Raw genomic sequence first — 21,992 nt, 5'->3', positions numbered from 1 at the left:
CCCTCGCTTTTAAGAAATATCGACTTCAATTCGCGAACCGAAAAAAGCTAATTTTTATTTCTCTCGTTTTTATTTTTTATTTCAATACACATTTAATTAATTCATTTCAAATCTAATTTAAAAACCTTTCAAAATGAGCCCAAACACGATAGGGTTATCTTTAAAAACAACCGAGATACGATTATTTTAAAAGTAACGATCGTCGATTGTTTCTAAATTAATTTTTTGTTGTATCTCGCCAATTTTTTGAGATAACCCCATCGAGTTTGTACTCATTTTAAAGGATTTTTTATCTAGATTAAGAATTTTTAATAATATTAATATGTTAATAACCCCTATTAATAGTTGTGATCAACATCATAACCAAAGAGAATAATTTTCGTAAAAATCGTAATCTACATGAAAAATCCTTCAAAATGAGCCCAAACACGACTAGGTTATCTTTAAAAACAACCGAGATACGATTATTTTAAAAGTAGCGATCGTCAATTGTTTCTAAATTTATTTTTGGTTGTATCTCCGTTATTTTTTGAGATAACCCCATCGAGTTTGGGCTCATTTTAAAGGATTTTTTATGTAGATTATGAATTTTCAATAATATTAATACGTTAATTACCCATATTAAGCTGAAAATAACAAATTAATTTTTGAAATTAAAATATTAACTTTATTCACTTTCCTCGTGAATATAAAAGATTAATTAGATATATCATCAGATAGATACCCCATAATTTTTTTTTTAGATCACCCGATTAATATCGTTGTGATCAAAATTATAGCCCAAAAAAGTTATTTTTGCGAAAATCGTAATCTCCATTAAAAATCCTTTAAAATGAACCTAAACTCGACTAGGTTATCTTTAAAAACAACCGAAATACGACTATTTTAAAAGTAGCGATCGTCGATTGTTTCTAAATTTAATTTTGGTTGTATCTCGGTGATTTTTTGAGATAACCCCATCGAGTTTGGGCTCATTTTAAAGGATTTTTCATCTAGATTACGATTTTTTAATAATATCAACACCTTAATTACCCACATTGCGCTTAAATTTTAAAAACACAATTATTACGTTTTTAAAAAATAAGATTTTCCGATGTTTATGCTACAACCCAAGTCTCGATGTAAGTTTCGTAATAATAACGTGAACCGCGCACTGTAATAACGACAATTAGAATGGGTTCGTGGTGTGCGCTCGGTTTAAAACTACGACGTTGTGTAGGTTAGGTGTATATGTGAAGGTGCATGTTCTTAATACACCTGCTATTTTGCCTCTCGGACGTCGACGTCGTCGTCGTAGTCGTCGTGGCATTTCGGATTGCGCAAAATAGGTCTGGGCCGGCCTAGAAAACACCAAACGGCTAATGAGATTTATTGTTGTTGCCGGTCGTGGAACGTTTATTAAATAACCCGAGAGTGTGTTGTGCACGTCCCTGTTGATGTCGAAATGATCATTCTTAAACAATTTCTTTAACACAATATGATAAGATGTAAAATATAGAGAAAGTGATTTATATTTTTAATTTTTTTTGGGCTGTTATGTACATTATAAAATAATGTAACGTTAAAAACGTAATGACAGGCTTCAAAAGTTTCTTATTTCACGGTTTGTAAATTTCTGTTGACGGGGGTTATGTAAATTTCCCAGAAATCGAAAACGCAATAAAAACGGATTCGGACCATAACGAAAAATTATAAAATTTGTTAATTTTAAATTTTATGATCTCGTAATAATAAATTCTAATTGTCACAGTTTCGGGTTGAGATGAAAATAATAAATGTTGTATTGAGGCGAATGAGTTCTAAAGTGCAGAATACTGGACGAGAACGAAACGAACGCCTCTCTTGAGGTCGACACGCTCCGATGGCCACACTCTCCATGGTTTACAAATTGCGCGCAGTTTATGCATACATGAACTATTGTTTATCGACCATTTTTTTTTTCGGCCACCGTGCGCGGACCCCTTTTTTCTATATAAGACACGAAATATGAATTATATTTTCTCCTCCACGAAACAGATCAACCTTTTCATCCGCCACCGGAATTATAATACAATCGATACTTATTTTAATATTTAATATACAAACACGAACTTTAACAATAACATTAAAATATTTCAAAATAAAATAAACAGTTTTATTTTAATTCTAGAAATTAAATTGTTAATTATGTGTTAAAATGGGTAATTAAGATATCAATATTATTAAAAATTCTTAATCTATATGAAAAATCCTTTAAAATGAGCCCAAACTCGATGGGGTTATCTCAAAAAATCACTAAGATACAACAAAAAATAAATTAGGAAACAATAGACGATCGTTACTTTTAAAATAATCATATCTCGGCTATTTTTGAAGATAATCTAGTCGAGTTTGGGTTCATTTTAAAGGATTTTTAATGTAGATTACGATTTTTACAAAAATAATTCTTTTTGGTTATGATGTTGATTACAATGATATTAATCGGGTGATTTAAAAATAAAATATAGGATGCATCTAAAATGATATATCTATTTAATTTTTTATATTTATAAGGAAAGTAAATGAAGTTAATATTTTAATTTCAAAAATTGATTTGTTCTTTTCAGCTTAATATGGGTAATTAACGTATTACTATTATTGCAAATTCTTAATCTACATAAAAAATCCTTTAAAATGAGCCCAAACTCGATGGGGTTATCTCAAAAAACCACTAAGATACAACAAAAAATAAATTTGAAAACAATCGACGATCGTTACTTTTAAAATAATCATATCTCGGCTATTTTTGAAGATAACCTAATCGAGTTTGGATTCATTTTAAAGGATTTTTAATGTAGATTACGATTTTTACAAAAATTATTCTCTTTGGTTATGATGTTGATCACAACTATTAATAGGGGTTATTAACATATTAATATTATTAAAAATTCTTAATCTAGATAAAAAATCCTTTAAAATGAGCCCAAACTCGATGGGGTTATCTCAAAAAACCACTAAGATACAACAAAAAATAAATTTGGAAATAATCGACGATCGTTACTTTTAAAATAATCATATCTCGGCTATTTTTGAAGATAACCTAATCGAGTTTGGATTCATTTTAAAGGATTTTTAATGTAGATTACGATTTTTACAAAAATTATTCTCTTTGGTTATGATGTTGATCACAACTATTAATAGGGGTTATTAACATATTAATATTATTAAAAATTCTTAATCTAGATAAAAAATCCTTTAAAATGAGCCCAAACTCGATGGGGTTATCTGAAAAAACCACTAAGATACAACAAAAAATAAATTTGGAAACAATCGACGATCGTTACTTTTAAAATAATCATATATCGGCTATTTTTGAAGATAACCTAATCGAGTTTGGATTCATTTTAAAGGATTTTTAATGTAGATTACGATTTTTACAAAAATTATTCTCTTTGGTTATGATGTTGATCACAACTATTAATAGGGATTATTAACATATTAATATTATTAAAAATTCTTAATCTAGATAAAAAATCCTTTAAAATGAGCCCAAACTCGATGGGGTTATCTCAAAAAACCACTAAGATACAACAAAAAATAAATTTGGAAACAATCGACGATCGTTACTTTTAAAATAATCATATCTCGGCTATTTTTGAAGATAACCTAATCGAGTTTGGGTTCATTTTAAAGGATTTTTAATGTAGATTACGATTTTTACAAAAATTATTCTCTTTGGTTATGATGTTGATCACAACTATTAATAGGGGTTATTAACATATTAATATTATTAAAAATTCTTAATCTAGATAAAAAATCCTTTAAAATGAGCCCAAACTCGATGGGGTTATCTCAAAAAACCACTAAGATACAACAAAAAATAAATTTGGAAACAATCGACGATCGTTACTTTTAAAATAATCGTATCTCGGTTGTTTTTAGAGATAATTAGGTCGTGTTTGGACTCATTTTAAAGGATTTTTAACGTAGATTACGATTTTGATAAAAATAATTAATTAGGGTTAATTGTCTAAAATAATGATTAAAAATACCCGTTTCGGGGGTTTAAATAAATGGAAAAATGTTTGGAATTCGATCGCTGGGGCAATTTATTCAAGGTCTGTACTAATGCGGAGCGCGAGCATCATGCAAGAGCCATTAATTTAAACGAAACGAATTTATGGCAGGTCGATGGCTGTGTCAAACGGCGAATGAGCGCATAAATTCGTCTTTAGATATACCTGTACGTTTCCGTTTTCCACGGAAAAGAAAACGCTCTCTTAATGATCAAACTTCTTAAGGTTTACGTGTCAAAAACTTTTTTTTTCTTTTTCGTTTCTTTAAGTAAACATTTTCTTAACCTACTAATTTTCTAAACCTTAATATAGAGGGAGACTATTTCTCTCACACACACATTTGCAGGGGATACGCTTTGTGTAGGATATCCTTGCACACACATCTTCAACTTTATTAAAACGAACTCAGCGAAAATTAATTTACTACATGCATGTGTAGAGAGTCTGAGACACCGTCCGCGGGCTCCGCCAAGTTTACCTTCATTTTCCAAGCGCGTTTTCTCTCCCCACCAACCTCCCCAAAGACCCCCCAAAGTTAGCGAGAAGAACTACTCGCAAAGATAGGCCCGAGAAACGGTATTAGGAACGTTTCCATTTGATATATGCGTTTGTGTTATTGCGGGGACGACTTTCTTCTTCTTCTTCCTACTTCTCCCCCCCGCATCAAATCGGGGGCGGATTCATATGCACAAACTTTACGGATTCATTTAAACTTTTGTCCCATTCGAAATTTCGGAGCGATATCGTGATCAATTAATGCAGAAAGGTAAACACGGTGACTTATCGATTCATCCCCCCGTTTTCCACGACTCCTATAAATATAATTGTCTATTATAAAAACATACAGAGGCTTCTCCATTCCTTAACACGCAACGTCGTTCAACACTCCCTTCACCCCCCTTTCGCTTTCTCAATATTTTCTTCTTTTACGTCGCGAGACTTTGGGGGGTTAAAAACAAAATAAATAACGGGAGAAAGAGAGAGAGAGAAAGAGAAGGAGAGGTAGTAGGGTAATTATAAGCGTCTTGGGATATTGAGGGGAGAGATGAAAAGGGGTGATCGCTCCCCTTCGGCACACATTCGTTCCTTACATGCAAAACGTATCGATTAGTTTTTTTTTTATTAAAAAAAATTAAAGGAAAAACAAAAAAATGAGGAGAAGGTTCTTTGAATCGATTTCTAAGCGAAATTATTATTGAAAGAGAGAGAAATTACAGGTTTAGGTCGTGACTTACGCGAACTGCGACTCCACGGCCATTATGCTGTCAACGGATGAATAAACAAGCGCGAAGAATGGGCAGATAAATCAGAGCCACACGTGACGTTTTTTCCCTTAGTTTAAATTTTTTTGTTGTCCGAATTAAATTAAAAACTATTATTCCAACATGACATTATTCGAAATTTAAATCAATGCGGTTCTTATAATTATGATCCCGAAGAAACGGTTTATACACCAAATTAAAGCTGGGGTCTTCACCTTCAAAATGATATATAATAAGTGATATATTTGATATAAAAAGTTTTGAGATAATGAGTAAAAAGTAAAACTCTGCTATTTACACCACTCTAAATTGACCCGAAATTAAAATCAATCTAGTTGCTGTGATTATGATATTGAAGAAACGATTTATATATCAAATTAAAGCTGGGTTCTTAATCTTTAAAATGATATATTATAAGTGATATATTTGATATAAAATTTTTTTAGATAATGAGTAAAAAGTAAAACTTTGCTATTTACACCACTCTAAATTAACCCGAAATTAAAATCAATCTAGTTGCTGTGATTATGATATTGAAGAAACGATTTATATATCAAATTAAAGCTGGGTTCTTAATCTTTAAAATGATATATAATAAGTGATATATTTGATATAAAAAGTTTTGAGATAATGAGTAAAAAGTAAAACTGTTATTTACACCACGCAAAATTAACCCGAAATTAAAATCAATCTAGTTGCTGTGATTATGATATTGAAATGACGATTTATATATCAAATTAAAGCTGGGATCTTAACCTTTAAAAAGATATATAATAAGTGATATATTTAATATAAAAAGTTTTGAGATAATGAGTAAAAAGTAAAACTCTGTTATTTGCACGACTCTAAATTAACCCAAAATTAAAATCAATCTAGTTGCTGTGATTATGATATAGAAGAAATAATTTATATACCAAATTAAAGCTGTGTTCTTAATCTTTAAAATGATATATAATAAGTGATATAATTGATATAAAAAATTTTGAGATAATGGGTAAAAAGTAAAACTCTGTTATTTACAACACGCTAAATTAACCCGAAATTAAAATCAATCTAGTTGCTGTGATTATGATATTGAAGAAACGATTTATATATCAAATTAAAGCTGGGTTCTTAATCTTTAAAATGATATATTATAAGTGATATATTTGATATAAAAAATTTTTAGATAATGAGTAAAAAGTAAAACTCTGCTATTTACACCACTCTAAATTAACCCGAAATTAAAATCAATCTAGTTGCTGTGATTATGATATTGAAGAAACGATTTATATATCAAATTAAAGCTGGGTTCTTAATCTTTAAAATGATATATAATAAGTGATATATTTGATATAAAAAGTTTTGAGATAATGACTAAACAGTAAAACTCTGTTTTTACACCACTCTAAATTTTCCCGAAATTTAAATCAATCTGGTTACTGTGATTATAATACTGAAGAAATGATTTATATACCAAATTAAAGCTGGGTTCTTAATCTTTAAAATGATATATAATAAGTGATATATTTGATATAAAAAGTTTTGAGATAATGAGTAAAAAGTAAAACTCTGTTATTTACACTACTCTAAATTAACCCAAAATTAAAATCAATCTAGTTGCTGTGATTATGATATAGAAGAAATAATTTATGTACCAAATTAAAGCTGGGTTCTTAATCTTTAAAATGATATATAATAAGTGATATATTTGATATAAAAAGTTTTGAGATAATGAGTAAAAAGTAAAAGTCTTTTTTTACGTCACTCCAAATTAACACGAAATTTAAATTAATCTAGTTACTGTGATTATGATTATAAAGAAATGTTTTATATACCAAATTAAAGCTGGGTTCTTAACCTTTAACATGATATATAAGAAGTAACATATTTGATATAGAAAGTTTAGAGATAAAAAATAAAATGTAAAAGTCTTTTTTTGACTTAAAACGAAAATTACTGAAACTAACATGAAATTTAAATCAACGCACTTACCGTGTTTATGATGTTGAAGAGACGATTTATGTACCAAATTAAAGCTGTAATCTTAGCCTTTAAAATGATATATAATAAGTGATATATTTGATTTACAAATTTTTTTGATAAAAAGTCAAAAGTAAAACTCTATTTTTTGAAGCACTTTAAATTATTCCGAAATTAAAATCAATCTAGCTGCTGTGATTATGATATTGAAGAAATGATTTATATATCAAATTAAAGCTGTGATCTTAACTTTTAAAATGATGTATAATGAGTGATATATTTAATATAAAATTTGTTGTGGGAGTTAAATAGAAAATTATTGACGTTAAAAGTTTGGGGAAAATGTAGATTTAGAACGCATATGCTCCACACATGATCGTCGCGAGGGGAAGCGGTGGGGGCGAGCGCCACGCGGGTTCCGAGGTTTGAAGCTCGCGACAAAGCTCTACTTGGGGCGCGAAGCTCCGCCGCTCAGCACCCCAACAAACCGCGTTCGTCGTCAGAAAAAGAAAAAGTTGTTCCGTGATTATTATTTTTTTTTTAATTTTTGTGTTTCGAATATTTTTTTATTTTTAAGTGGGGGGCGCCGCGATGTTCCCTCCCCTTCTCGGGTCGTCGCGGCGCTCTCCGTCCTCACCATAGTAGTAATTAGTGGTGGTCCTCCTCGTTGCTCGTCTGAAGAAAAGAGTGGGGGCGCCACCGACGGTGGTGGCGGCGTCGCGTGTATGTGACTGTACGTAGTAGGCCGCCCCTTAATTTATAACTAAGGGGCCGCACAGGAGAAACACTAAGTCCGGTCGGTCTCTCGCGAGGGCGCGGGGGGGCGCCGCGCTGAGGGGGCGGAGGGCCTCCGCCGCCGCCGTCGACGACGACGCCTGCGTCTTCGCCGTCCTGCAAGCTTTGTCTAATCGGATTCATTAACAGTGGATCTGAGAATTATGCTACCATTGCGTCCTAGTACATTTTTGAAATCAGTCCGACTCACGCCGCCTTCTCGATCCGACGACGACCGAAACAAACCTTTTCGGTCAACGTTCTTATTGCGACATCTACTGGAAAGGTGTGATTTTACACTATAACAAACATCAAAAAAATTATTTATACACACACACACACACTCACTCAACATTAACTTAATCAACACTTTTTCTTTCACTCAACGTTTCATAATGAATCGTTTTCAATATAATTAAATTTTTGGATTAATTCCAAATATTATTATTTTAAATTAAAAGTGATTATCACGAATAATATTTATTAAGAGTGGCTGAGATTAAAGTGAAATTAAAATTTTTTGATTTATTTCGATAAAAATCTAAAACGAGGTGCAAACAAAAAGTGAAAATAAATTTGGAGAAATAAACCCGGGGAAGTTCGAGAGTTTCTCTGAAGGGTGTCCACGTGCCTCGCGCGCCAAATTCCGCCACGTGCGATACAAAAATCAGCTGACGAAGATCCCGCGATGCTTCGTAACCAAATTTTATCAATGTTGTATCAATCCCTACAAATTTAACGCCAACACACTACAATTAATCATTTTAAAGTGCGATTAAAAATTTAAAAAGAATTAATCCAAATAGAAAAAAAAAATAAAATTGTGAGGTGTTTAGTGATGAAATTTGGGGTAAGTTCTTTTGATAAAGTCAAATTAAACATCTCTCAATTTCATTTTTTTATTTTTATTTCAAATCAAAATTAAGAAAGTTTAAAGTGTCTCATTAAGATCATTAATGATGTTGTAGAAACGATTTATATTCCAAATTAAAGCTGCGATCTTAACCTTTAAAATGATATATAATAAATAATATATTTAATATAAAAGCTTTTGAGATAATGAGTAAAAAGTAAAACTCTGTTTTTGGAAAATTGTAAAATAACTCTAACTCAACCCGAACTTTAAATCACTGCGCTTACTGTGTTTATGGTGTTAAAGAAACGATTTATATATCAAATTAAAGCTGAGATCTTGATCTTTAAAATGATATATAATAAGTGATATATTTAACTTAAAAAGTTTTGAGATAAAGAATAAAACGTAAAACTCTGTTTTTAACTTAAAGCGAAAATTATAAAATTGACATGAAATTTAAATCACCGTACTTACTGTGTTTATTATATTGAAGGAACGATTTATATACTAAATTAAAGATGACATTTTAACCTTTAAAATGATATATAATAAGTGATATATTTGATATAAAAAGTTTTGAGATAATGACTAAAAAGTAAAACTCTGCTATTTACACCACTCTAAATTAACCCAAAATTAAAATAAATCTAGTTGCTGTGATTATGATATAGAAGAAATAATTTATATACCAAATTAAAGCTGGGTTCTTAATCTTTAAAATGATACATAATAAGTGATATATTTGATATAGAAAGTTTCGAGATAAAAAATGAAATGTAAATGTCTGTTTTTGACTTAAAACGATAATTACTCTAACTAGCATGAAAGTTAAATCAATGCAGTTACCGTGTTTATGATATTGGAGAGACGATTTATATACCAAATTAAAGCTGTAATCTTAGCCTTTAAAATGATATATAATAAGTGATATATTTGATTTAAAAAATATTGAGATAAAAAATAAAAACTAAAACTCTGTTTTTAACTATTATAAAATCTTAAACTCAACTCAAACTTTAAGTCAATGCATTTGTCGCGTTTATGACATTTAAGAGACGACTTATATACCAAATTAAAGCTTTAAAAAAGTTCTTAACCTTTAAAATGATATATAATAAGTGATATATTTAATAACAAAAGTTCTGAAATAAAAAATAAAATGTTAAACTGCATTTTTGTCTTTAATCGTAAATTATAAAACCACTCCTAATTCGACAATAAAATCAACGCACTTAGCTATGTTTATGATATTGAACGATTGATTTATATTAAAAGTCATTAATTTTATTTTTAACGTAAAGAAAATGAAAAATCATTAAAAATGAGTCCAAACACGACTAGGTTATCTTTAAAAACAACGAAGATATGATTAATTTGAAAATTGCGATTTTCTTTTGTTTTTTTGATGTTTTTTGGGGTTATCCCAGTTGTTTTTTGAGATAACCCCATCGAGTTTGGTATCATTTTTAAGCATTTTTCATGAGGATTACGATTTCTCTAACATCAAGTAATTTCGATCATCATTTTTACGATTTTTGTAGTTAGTCGAATTATATTAAAAAAAATGCGAAATTTGTATTATATTTAATTAAATATATGAAATTGATTAATTAATTAACACGATTTCACCATCAAAAAATTACCATAAATACATATATTCATTTTTGAGTTGTCTTTATGTGGTTAATTTCATTTTTGATGCAAAGAAAATGAAAAATCCTTCAAAATGAGTCCAAACTCGGTGTGGTTATCTTTAAAAACACCGGAGATATGATTAATTTAAATATTGCGATCGTCAATTTTTTTAAAGATATTTTTGTTTGTATCTCGGTTGTTTTTTGAGATAACCCCATCGAGTTTGGTGTCATTTTGAAGCATTTTTGGTGGAGATTACGATTTTTATGAGAACGAAATGATTTCGGGTTAATACAAAAATTTTTGTTTATAATTAAGCGATTTGGTGCTTAATTCGGAGCTAAATCTTCTACCTGAGGCTTCTGTGTGCGTATTAAATATTTCGGGAAACTCCTAAAACTAACTTCAGAAAACGGTCACGCAATAAAGCACCCTCTATTATGTTTGGGTCATAAACTATGAAAATAAAATCATAAAATCACGTGTATATTTTCCGAGAAAACGAAAACACAAGAAACCAGGTAATTTTTACGTCTTATTCTCCATCATACGAGAAAGATAACACAAGAAAACAGGTACTCAACTCCCCCACCACTTTTTCGAGAACGTTTTTAGCCCGTGCCAAATGTTATACCTGCCCTTTTTCGTTTAAAACTCCATCGAAAACGTTTGTCTTAAAAATAAAAAAAAAATAAGTAGTGAAATAACCTTAATAAAAGTGATATGACATATTCTATTTTAAAAAATGGTATTTATTAAATGTTTCTGTTTTTTGAAGTCTTATTTGATATTTTTTTGTTGTAGAATTGAATCCCGATTTTTCAAAAAAATGCAAAATTTCGTTTAACACCGAATCAACTCCCACGATGGCCACGACGGAATCGCATTACTCATTAAGATGGAACAACCACCAAAATCATATTCTAACAGCATTCGATGCACTACTCCAGGCTGAAACTTTGGTTGATGTAACATTGGTTTGCGCGGAAACCTCAGTGCGCGCCCATAAAGTCGTTTTAAGTGCATGTTCGCCGTTTTTCCAACGAATTTTTTCCGAAAATCCATGTAAACACCCAGTTATCGTTTTGAAAGATTTTAGCGGTTGGGAAGTGCAAGCAATCGTCGATTTTATGTACAAAGGTGAAATAAGCGTCGGAAGGGAACAATTACAAAGTTTAATAAAAGCGGCCGAAAGTTTACAAATACGAGGATTAGACGATATAGGAACGAGTACGAGCACTAATTTACATCACACCCAACAAAAAGAAATCGGTCAAAATCAACATCACCACCACCACCATCACCACAACAACCAAAGTCCAGCACCGTCAAGTTCCCCCAACGATTATGAAAGGAATTTTTATCACAACGCGAGGTTTCCAGTACCCGGAATGACGATGAGAACAACTCCAACGGAAAGATCATCACCTTTCTCGCCACTCCCCGGTAATCAACACAACTACGATTCTCTTAGCCAAATTAAATTACCACATATGGGGCAATTATCGTTTCCGGAAAGCTTAATACCGTCATCGCAACAAAGAAATGACTGTCAATCGCCGATTCCGAGGAGAAAGCAAGCTAGACCGAGAAGAAGATCGGGCGAATTATGCACAGCTCAAGATTTATCGACGACCCTGTCGAATTTAGTGGCGCAAAAACAACCCCAATCGCCCCCTGACGGTGAAGAAACGGCAGAAAATTTGTGCGTAAAAAAGTTAATTCATCCCAAAGATGAGAAGAAAGATATAGAACAACAATCGAAGTCGCCAGAAACGACCGGAAGCCCCGAGTTGGATTTGAGTTTAACCGGAGGGAAAGATTTTAATACTTCGCCACCCCTAGGACTCCAACCGTTATTACGGGATGGTCATCTTCCGTTTCCACCGATGCCGAATGTTTCGGCGTTAGCAATGAGCCAACCTCATAATAATCGTAAGATTACTTCGGAATTAAAAAAATTAATTATTAATAAATTGTCTTTTTAAGTGTTTAGTTTAGACGCATCTTTGGGGCTATTTCCACCCGGTTTGGAAGGTTGTCGGAATCCCCTTTTAGAGATGGCCGATCCAAGAACTAATGAATCATCGTTATTCGTTAAAAAGAAAAGTAAGTAATCGATTAAGCACAAAAAAGATTTTTTTGTTTCAATTTTAATTATTTTTGGTGTTTTGAATCGATTCAGAATTTAAAATGATGAATTTTGATACCAAACTCGCCGGGTTTATGTTAAATCGTTTCGGAGATATTTAACTTTTAATATTTTATTCGTCTTTTGTTTTTTTTCGACAACTTTTTTGTTTTTAAAGATAAATGGGTCGTGTTTGGTATCAAAATTCACGAAATTTCTTAATTAACCTAAATTCGTGATCAAAATTAAAATTTTTCGATTTTTGACGATTTTTGAGAAATTAAAATAGATTGTTTTGATTAAAATTAATTAATTACTAACTATTTGAATCGATTAAGAATTAAAAATGATGAATTTTGATACCAAACTCGCTGGGTTTATGTTAAATCGTTTCGGAGATATTTAACTTTTAATATTTTATTCGTCTTTTGTTTTTTTTTCGACAACTTTTTTGTTTTTAAAGATAAATGGGTTGTGTTTGGTATCAAAATTCACGAAATTTCTTAATTAACCTAAATTCGTGATCAAAATTAAAATTTTTCGGTTTTTGACGATTTTTAAGAAATTAAAATAGATTGTTTTGGTTAAAATTAATTAATTATTAATTATTTGAATCGATTAAGAATTAAAAATGATGAATTTTGATACCAAACTCGACGGGTTTATGTTAAATCGTTTCGGAGATATTTAACTTTTAAAATTTTATTCGTCTTTTGTTTTTTTTTTCGACAACTTTTTTGTTTTTAAAGATAAGTAGGTCGTGTTTGGTATCAAAATTCACGAAATTTCCTAATTAACCTAAATTCGTGATCAAAATTAAAATTTTTCGGTTTTTGACGATTTTTAAGAAATTAAAATAGATTGTTTTGGTTAAAATTAATTAATTATTAACTATTTGAATCGATTAAGAATTAAAAATGATGAATTTTGATACCAAACTCGACGGGTTTATGTTATATCGTTTCGGAGATATTTAACTTTTAATATTTTATTCGTCTTTTGTTTTTTTTCGACAACTTTTTTGTTTTTAAAGATAAGTAGATCGTGTTTGGTATCAAAATTCACGAAATTTTCTAATTAACCCAAAATCATGATCAAAATTAAAATTTTTCGGTTTTTGACGATTTTTAAGAAATTAAAATAGATTGTTTTGATTAAAATTAATTAATTATTAACTATTTGAATCGATTTAGAATTAAAAATGATGAATTTTGATACCAAACTCGACGGGTTTATGTTATATCGTTTCGGAGATATTTAATTTTTAATATTTTATTCGTCTTTTGTTTTTTTTTCGACAACTTTTTTGTTTTTAAAGATAAGTAGGTCGTGTTTGGTATCAAAATTCACGAAATTGTCTAATTAACCCAAATTCATGATCAAAATTAAAATTTTTCGGTTTTTGACGATTTTTAAGAAATTAAAATAGATTGTTTTGGTTAAAATTAATTAATTATTAACTATTTGAATCGATTAAGAATTAAAAATGATGAATTTTGATACCAAACTCGACGGGTTTATGTTATATCGTTTCGGAGATATTTAACTTTTAATATTTTATTCGTCTTTTGTTTTTTTTTCAACAACTTTTTTGTTTTTAAAGATAAGTAGGTCGTGTTTGGTATCAAAATTCACGAAATTTCCTAATTAACCCAAATTCATGATCAAAATTAAAATTTTTCGGTTTTTAACGATTTTTAAGAAATTAAAATAGATTGTTTTGGTTAAAATTAATTAATTATTAACAAGTTGAATCGATTTAGAATTAAAAATGATGAATTTTGATACCAAACTCGACGGTTTTACTTTAAATCGTCTGGGTAATATTTAATTTTTAATTTTTGATTCGTCTTTTGTTTTCTTTCCCCAACTTTTTTGTTTTTAAAGCTTAGTAGGTCGTGTTTGGTATCAAAATTCACGAAATTTCCTAATTAATCCGAATTAATCATTAAAATTAACTTTTTTTTGATTCTGGCGATTTTTAAGAAATAATATTTATTTTTTTTTATTCAAATTAATTAATTATTAGCTATTCGAATCGATTTAGAATTAAAAATGATGAATTTTGATACCAAACTGGACGGGTCTATTTTAAATCGTCTCGGAGATATTTAATTTTTGATTCGTCTTTTGTTTTTTTTCCCACCTTTTTTGTTTTTACAGATAAGTAGGTCGTGTTTGGTATCAAAATTCACGAAATTTCCTAATTAATCTAACTAATGAGTTAAAATTAATTTTTGTTGCAGTGGGAAGACCAAAAGGGCAACATTCCGCGCCTAGGGGTGGTCCGCCGAGGAGTTGGACGAACGCTGAATTAACGGAGGCTCTCCAACACGTTTGGAACAAGAAGATGACGACGAGTCAGGCTTCGAGAATCTTCGGGATCCCCTACAACTCGCTTCTGATGTACGTCCGAGGTAAATACGGGAAGAGTTTGAAGTTGGAGCAGCTTCGGAAGGATTGCATCGCCGCACCGGGCTCCCAAATTGACATGATGAGCGTTTCGGGGAACAACAACAACAATTCGTTAAAAAACTCCGATCGGGAGCACGACGTGCTCCAACCCAACACAAGGCCCGGGAGCACGGAGGAGATGCCTTCGAGTCGGGAGACGACCCCCCAGCAAATGTTCAATCCATTTTCGCCGAATTTTTATCCGGATTTTGGGGCTGGCTTTCCAATTCCCGTTAGCATGATCCATTTATTACCGCAAAGCGAGAAGAATCGGGAGCATTTTCGGCAGCAAATCGAGGACGATGGTAAGAATGATAGGGTGAAGGATGAGCCGCAAGATGTGTTTATGTCCAGTTCGATATCGCACGAGGATCGAAGAGAGTTAGTCCAAAACGGACAGGACTAAAAACGATTTTTTTAGATGATTCGTTTCTTTAGATGTAAGCTATAAGTGCTTCCTGTATGTACTTGAAAAGTTTCGACCGTTCAAAAAACTCAAAAATAAATTGGTTCAACAAATTATTAAAAATTAATAACATACACAAGAACACAACAAGCAAAAGACTGATTATGTATCATAATTGCCAATGTTCCAACAAAGTTTTTTTTCATAAAAGTATCTCGCAGAATTTATTTTGTTACTACTACAGATGGTGAAGAAGATTAAAGTAAAGTACAGTTCCTCACACACAGATATTTTACATACAGATTTTTTAAATAAATAAAAAATATTTCTACCAAAAAATATTTAAATAACAGAAATATATACAGACTCTTTTTATTTCCGATAAATAAACTAACATATTAAAATCGCTGGGGAGTTTCCGGGAATCTTCGTTTCCACGTCCACTATGAATTTCATTAAATTAAAAAAAAACAAAAAGAAATTAATTAATGGAAATAGGCTCAAAACGAAAAACCCCACGCGATTTAATTAAATGAAATACGGAGAATACTGTGATTTTTTACAGTTTTTGTACAGTTTAAAAATATATTTAACAATAAAAATAGAAATATTTTCTTTACGCCCCCCACATTAAATTAAATCGCGCCGAAAAAAATTAAATTGCACCATTTCAAAAATTTTTTTAACCCTTTAACTCATTTTTCATGACAAAATCGTAATTATCATTAAAAATGCTTTAAAACGAGCCCAAACACGACGGGGTTATCTTAAAAAACAACGGAGATATGATTAATTTAAAAATGGCGATTTTCTTTTGTTTTTTTTAATGTTTTTGGGGTTATCTCGGTTGTTTTTTGAGATAACCCCATCGAGTTTGGTGTCAAATTGAAGGATTTTTAGTGTGGAGTACGATTTTTTTAATAAATTAGCGGGTTAATTAAAGAAAAAATATTTTAACCCATTAACTCATTTTTCATGACAAAATCGTAATTATCATTAAAAATGCTTTAAAACGAGCCCAAACACGACGGGGTTATCTTAAAAAACAACGGAGATATGATTAATTTAAAAATGGCGATTTTCTTTTGTTTTTTTTTTATGTTTTTGGGGTTATCTCGGTTGTTTTTTGAGATAACCCCATCGAGTTTGGTGTCAAATTGAAGGATTTTTAGTGTGGAGTATGATTTTATTAACAAATTAGAGGGTAAATTAAAGAAAAAAATATTTTAACCCTTTAACTCACTTTTAATGGCAAAATCGTAATTCTCATCAAAAATGCTTTAAAATGAGTCCAAACACGGTGGGGTTATCTTAAAAAACAACGGAGATATGATTAATTTAAAAATGGCGATTTTCTTTTGTTTTTTTTTATGTTTTTGGGGTTATCTCGGTTGTTTTTTGAGGTAACCCCATCGAGTTTGGTGTCAAATTGAAGGATTTTTAGTGTGGAGTACGATTTTTTTAATAAATTAGCGGGTTAATTAAAGAAAAAATATTTTAACCCATTAACTCATTTTTCATGACAAAATCGTAATTATCATTAAAAATGCTTTAAAACGAGCCCAAACACGACGGGGTTATCTTAAAAAACAACGGAGATATGATTAATTTAAAAATGGCGATTTTCTTTTGTTTTTTTTTTATGTTTTTGGGGTTATCTCGGTTGTTTTTTGAGATAACCCCATCGAGTTTGGTGTCAAATTGAAGGATTTTTAGTGTGGAGTATGATTTTATTAACAAATTAGAGGGTAAATTAAAGAAAAAAATATTTTAACCCTTTAACTCACTTTTAATGGCAAAATCGTAATTCTCATCAAAAATGCTTTAAAATGAGTCCAAACACGGTGGGGTTATCTTAAAAAACAACGGAGATATGATTAATTTAAAAATGGCGATTTTCTTTTGTTTTTTTTTATGTTTTTGGGGTTATCTCGGTTGTTTTTTGAGGTAACCCCATCGAGTTTGGTGTCAAATTGTAGGATTTTTAGTGTGGAGTACGATTTTATTAACAAATTAGAGGGTTAATTAAAGAAAAAAATATTTTAACCCTTTAACTCATTTTTAATGGCAAAATCGTAATCCTCATCAAAAATTCTTCAAAATGAGCCCAAACATGATGGTGTTATCTTAAACAACAACGGAGATATGATAAATTTAAAAATGGCGATTTTCTTTTGTTTTTTTTTATGTTTTTGGGGTTATCTCGGTTGTTTTTTGAGATAACCCCATCGAGTTTGGTGTCAAATTGTAGGATTTTTAGTGTGGAGTACGATTTTATTAACAAATTAGAGGGTTAATTAAAGAAAAAAATATTTTAACCCTTTAACTCACTTTTAATGGCAAAATCGTAATTCTCATCAAAAATGCTTTGAAATGAGTCCAAACACGGTGGGGTTATCTTAAAAAACAACGGAGATATGATTAATTTAAAAATTTCGATTTTCTTTTGTTTTTTTTATGTTTTAGGGGTTATCTCGGTTGTTTTTCGATATAACCCCATCGAGTTTGGTGTCAAATTAAAGGATTTTTTGCGAGGATTACGATTTTTTTATTAAATTATAGGGTTAATTAAAGAAAAAAATATTTTAATCCTTTAACTCATTTTTAATGGCAAAATCGTAATTCTCATCAAAAATGCTACGAAATAAGCCCAAACACGATAGGGTTATCTTAAAAAACAACGGAGATATGATTAATTTAAAAATGGCGATTTTCTTTTGTTTTTTTATGTTTTTGGGGATATCTCGGTTGTTTTTACACATAACCCGATCGAGTTTGGTGTCAAATTGAAGGATTTTTAGTGGGGAGCACGATTTTTTTAATGAGTTGAGGGGTTAATTAAAGAAAAATTTTTTTTTTGCAGAATAATACAAAATACAGACTGATTAAGCGCCTAATACTACTTATTACATGAACTAAACACACAGTTGCCAAAATAATTTAATTTTTTTGGGCGCTTTTTTCCAACAAAAACCAAGCCACATTCAAAATTAATAAAAAAGGATTGTTAAGTAATTAAAAAATTGACAATGAAAATAACGTTGGAACTTTCCGATTGTGTAATGAAAACGAACTTAAATGAAAATGAAAAGCGGTCTATAAACTAAAAAAAATTTTTTTTTGGGATTCTCTCTTTGTAAAAAGTAATTTTAGGAATTAAAAAAAATTAAAAAAAAAGATAGTTAACAAGTATACGGTTAAAAATGTATGTACAAAAAAAATTTAATACAAAAAACCTATTTCGGCTATAAATTAACCGCTTTAAATTTTTTTTTAATTAATTAAAAAAAAATTGCACAAATTTAGAAGAAAAAAAAAATTAAAAAGCACTTTAAATACTTTTTTTTTATCAAAGAAAAAAAATAGGACAATTAAGATTTACTTAAGAAGAAAAAAGAAATTTTTAAAAAACGATTTAGGAGAACACAATTTTTGCAGGGTATAAATAAGTTCAAATCTCGACACAAAAAATAATAATTAAAAAAAAAAATATAAAAAATTAAACATTGCAAATCGGAACGATTACAAAATTGCAGACACATCATTAGTGATTAAAGTCGAAACATTTTTAAAACCGAAAACGAGCATGAAAAATTTTTTTTGGTTATTTTTAACCAAAAAAAATTTTGCGGTGGCTTCCAAAAAACAAAAAAAAAATACAACTAAATAACTTGTAAATTTGTTGAGAAAATGTTATTATAAAAATAAAATAATATGTGTACGTGTGAATATCGAACTAAATTTTTTTATTTTTTTTTTTATTTTTAAACTAAAAATTCGAAATCTACACAAAAAATCCACGAATTTGAGCCCAAACTCGATGGGGTTATCTCTAAAAACAAGGGAGATACGATAAATTAAAGATTACGATCTTCGATTGTTTTTTAAATTTTTTTGACATTTTTGAGCGTATCTCGGGTGTCTTTTGAAATAATCTAGTGGTGTTTGGACTCAAATTGAAGGATTTTTCATTGTCTAATCGATTAAAACGTTTAAAAATCGAAAATTTAATAAAAAAAATTTGAAAAATCTTTTTTGAATGAATGCGTTAAGAAAACACTTGTGATAAAAACATTAAATCTTATAGTTAAAAATAATACTCGAGTATTGTAGAAGAAAAAATGAAACCAACGCGACTGTGTTAGAGTTATTAATTAATTATTATTGATTAATTAATTATTATTAATTATTAATTTTTTATTATTAATTAATTAATTATTAGTTAATTATTATTATTATTACCCTACTTTCCTTAGGAGGTTAAGTAAATGTTACCACATCCCCGGAAAATTAAAAAAGATTATTTAATTAATTTTTTTTAATTAAATTAATTTAAAAAAATCGTTTAAGAATTAATATATTAGTTAAATATAGAGTATATTCGTTAAAAAAATATTTTGCCCACTTCAAATATTTTTAATTAATTAATTAATTAAAAAAACAAAGGTTGTGTACATCAAGTATTATTATAAACAAAAAAAAACATAAAATCTTATTAAGTATTATTTACTACAATTTATTTAAGTATTATTAATTAATTAATTATCTCATTATTTAATTTCACTCTTCTCATTTCAAGTTCCTCTTTATTATTATTTTATTAATTTTTTGTTGTATTTAAAAAGAAACGTCAGTATACGCGCAAAAAAAATTAAAAAATTAATTAAAAAATTAAAATCGCAATAATACGTGCAATCTAAGCAACAACGTTCCTTTATTATTATTATTTTTTTTTTAATTTTTGTTATTTTATCTATTTACCAAAGAAATTCTCTTTGGATATTATCAAATAATTAAAATTAACTTTTTTTCGAAATCTACTCAAAAAACGCTTTAAAATGAGCCCAAACTCAATGAGGTTATCTTTAAAAACAACGGAGATACGATTGTTTGAAAATCAACGATCGTCGATTGTTTTTTATTTTATTTTTGATGTTTTTGAGTGTATCTCGGTTGTTTTTTGAGATAATGTAGAGGTGTTTGGGCTCAAATTAAAGGGTTTTTAATTTTCTACCCGAAAATCGAATAAAATTAATGGGTTATGTATTAATTTAAATAAGTTTAATCGAAATAAATAGTTAAATGGTGCTGGTTTTAATTTTTTTTGTAAATATAATTTTTTTTTAATTAAATTATAGACATTCCTAAAAAGTATTATTAGTTATTTAAATAATTAATGATTTGTTGCGATTAAAAAAAATGAAATTGAGAGACAATAGAAATAAAATTTGTTTTAAATAAACGAGAGGAATGCAGGGTAAAAAACAAAAAATAAAAAGTACCAAAAAAGAGATTTTTTTTAAATTGTTTTTGGTTTATTTTTCTTGTTTGTTTGGGCGCACGAAAAAAATTGTAAAAAGGTATCTTAATATCTAATAAAATTAAAATTTAAGGTTCTAATCTATTTAAAAAAAGCAAAAAAAAAAACAATGGAAAATAAGGAACGTATCCCTGGCATTATGTAAAAAGGTAAATGTTAAAATGTAAATTTGGTCTGTCAAAATTATAAAGATAAATTGTAAAGAAAAAAATAAAATCGTTTAGGATAAGATACAAATCGAAAATTATTAATTATTATTATTATTAATTAATTAATTATTATTATTTATTTGTGTGTCGTAACATAAAAATGATGAAAATTATTATCCTCGTAAGTTTATTCTTTATTTTTTTGAACCTTTCCCACACAAATTTTATTTTTATCTCCAACAGGGTAAAAAATTAATTTATCGCTTTTTTTCATTTATTTAAAAAGAAGAAACGAGGTATACACGTCCAATGAACAATTTTAATTATAAAAAACTACTTCATGGACGTTAATTAAATTAATAAAACAATGTATTATAAATAGAAAAAAAATAGTAGGTACTTATTCAATATACAAAAATATATAGATATTTGATATATAGGTAGTGATAGTTTTTGATGATGTTAAAAAAATAAAAAAAACCGAAATAAAGCTTTGTCGATGAAATTTTGGTTTCATTTTAAATAATTAAATAAATAAACACGCAACCACTTTAGCACCGAAACAAATTTGGTTGCATAAAATTAGGGTTTAAATAATTTAACACAATTTTTTTTAATAAATTTTTGGTGTATTGATTGAATTTGTTAAAGTACAAATAGACCGTAACCCAAAAATAGAAAATACGAGGATTATAATATAATTAAATCAGCGAAAAGAAAATTATAATGAATAGCACACATTTTGAAATAAAAACGCAACCAATTTAACAGCAAAACAAATTTGGTTGTATAAATTTAGGGTTTAAATAATTCAACACATTTTTTTTTATAAATTTCTAATATATTGATTGAATTTGTTAAAGTACAAATAGACCGTAACCCAAAAATAGAAAATACGAGGATTATATGTAAGACGCGAATAAATCAGCGAAAAAAAAATTATAATGAATAGCAAACACACACTTTGAAATAAAAACGCAACCAATTTAACACCAAAACAAATTTGGTT

The 21,992-nt window shown here is 29.0% G+C and overlaps 1 protein-coding gene across 9 annotated transcripts in view; it reads left to right on the top strand.

Annotated features, from left to right (window-relative positions):
* Positions 1–21,488, top strand: part of LOC111426588 (jim lovell) — a 123,342-nt gene extending 101,854 nt beyond the window's left edge. For 7 of the 9 annotated variants that reach the window (XM_071196202.1, XM_071196203.1, XM_071196206.1 and 4 more), the window contains 3 exons: positions 11,328–12,458; positions 12,513–12,632; positions 14,901–21,488. In XM_071196202.1, coding sequence (XP_071052303.1) covers positions 11,328–12,458; positions 12,513–12,632; positions 14,901–15,514 — 1,865 coding nt within the window. In that variant the 3' untranslated portion in view covers positions 15,515–21,488. Of the gene's footprint in view, positions 1–8,173; positions 8,319–10,563; positions 11,272–11,327; positions 12,459–12,512; positions 12,633–14,900 lie in introns of those variants that run through there. The other 2 variants (XM_023061195.2, XM_023061194.2) reach the window with 2 other exon arrangements.
* The last annotated feature ends 504 nt before the right edge of the window (positions 21,489–21,992 follow it).

Source organism: Onthophagus taurus, chromosome 5 (assembly GCF_036711975.1).
Source record: "Onthophagus taurus isolate NC chromosome 5, IU_Otau_3.0, whole genome shotgun sequence".
NCBI classification, from domain to species: domain Eukaryota; kingdom Metazoa; phylum Arthropoda; class Insecta; order Coleoptera; family Scarabaeidae; genus Onthophagus; species Onthophagus taurus.
The sequence above is the reverse complement of the archived record's forward strand: the minus strand, read 5'-3'. Positions and strand labels throughout refer to the sequence as shown.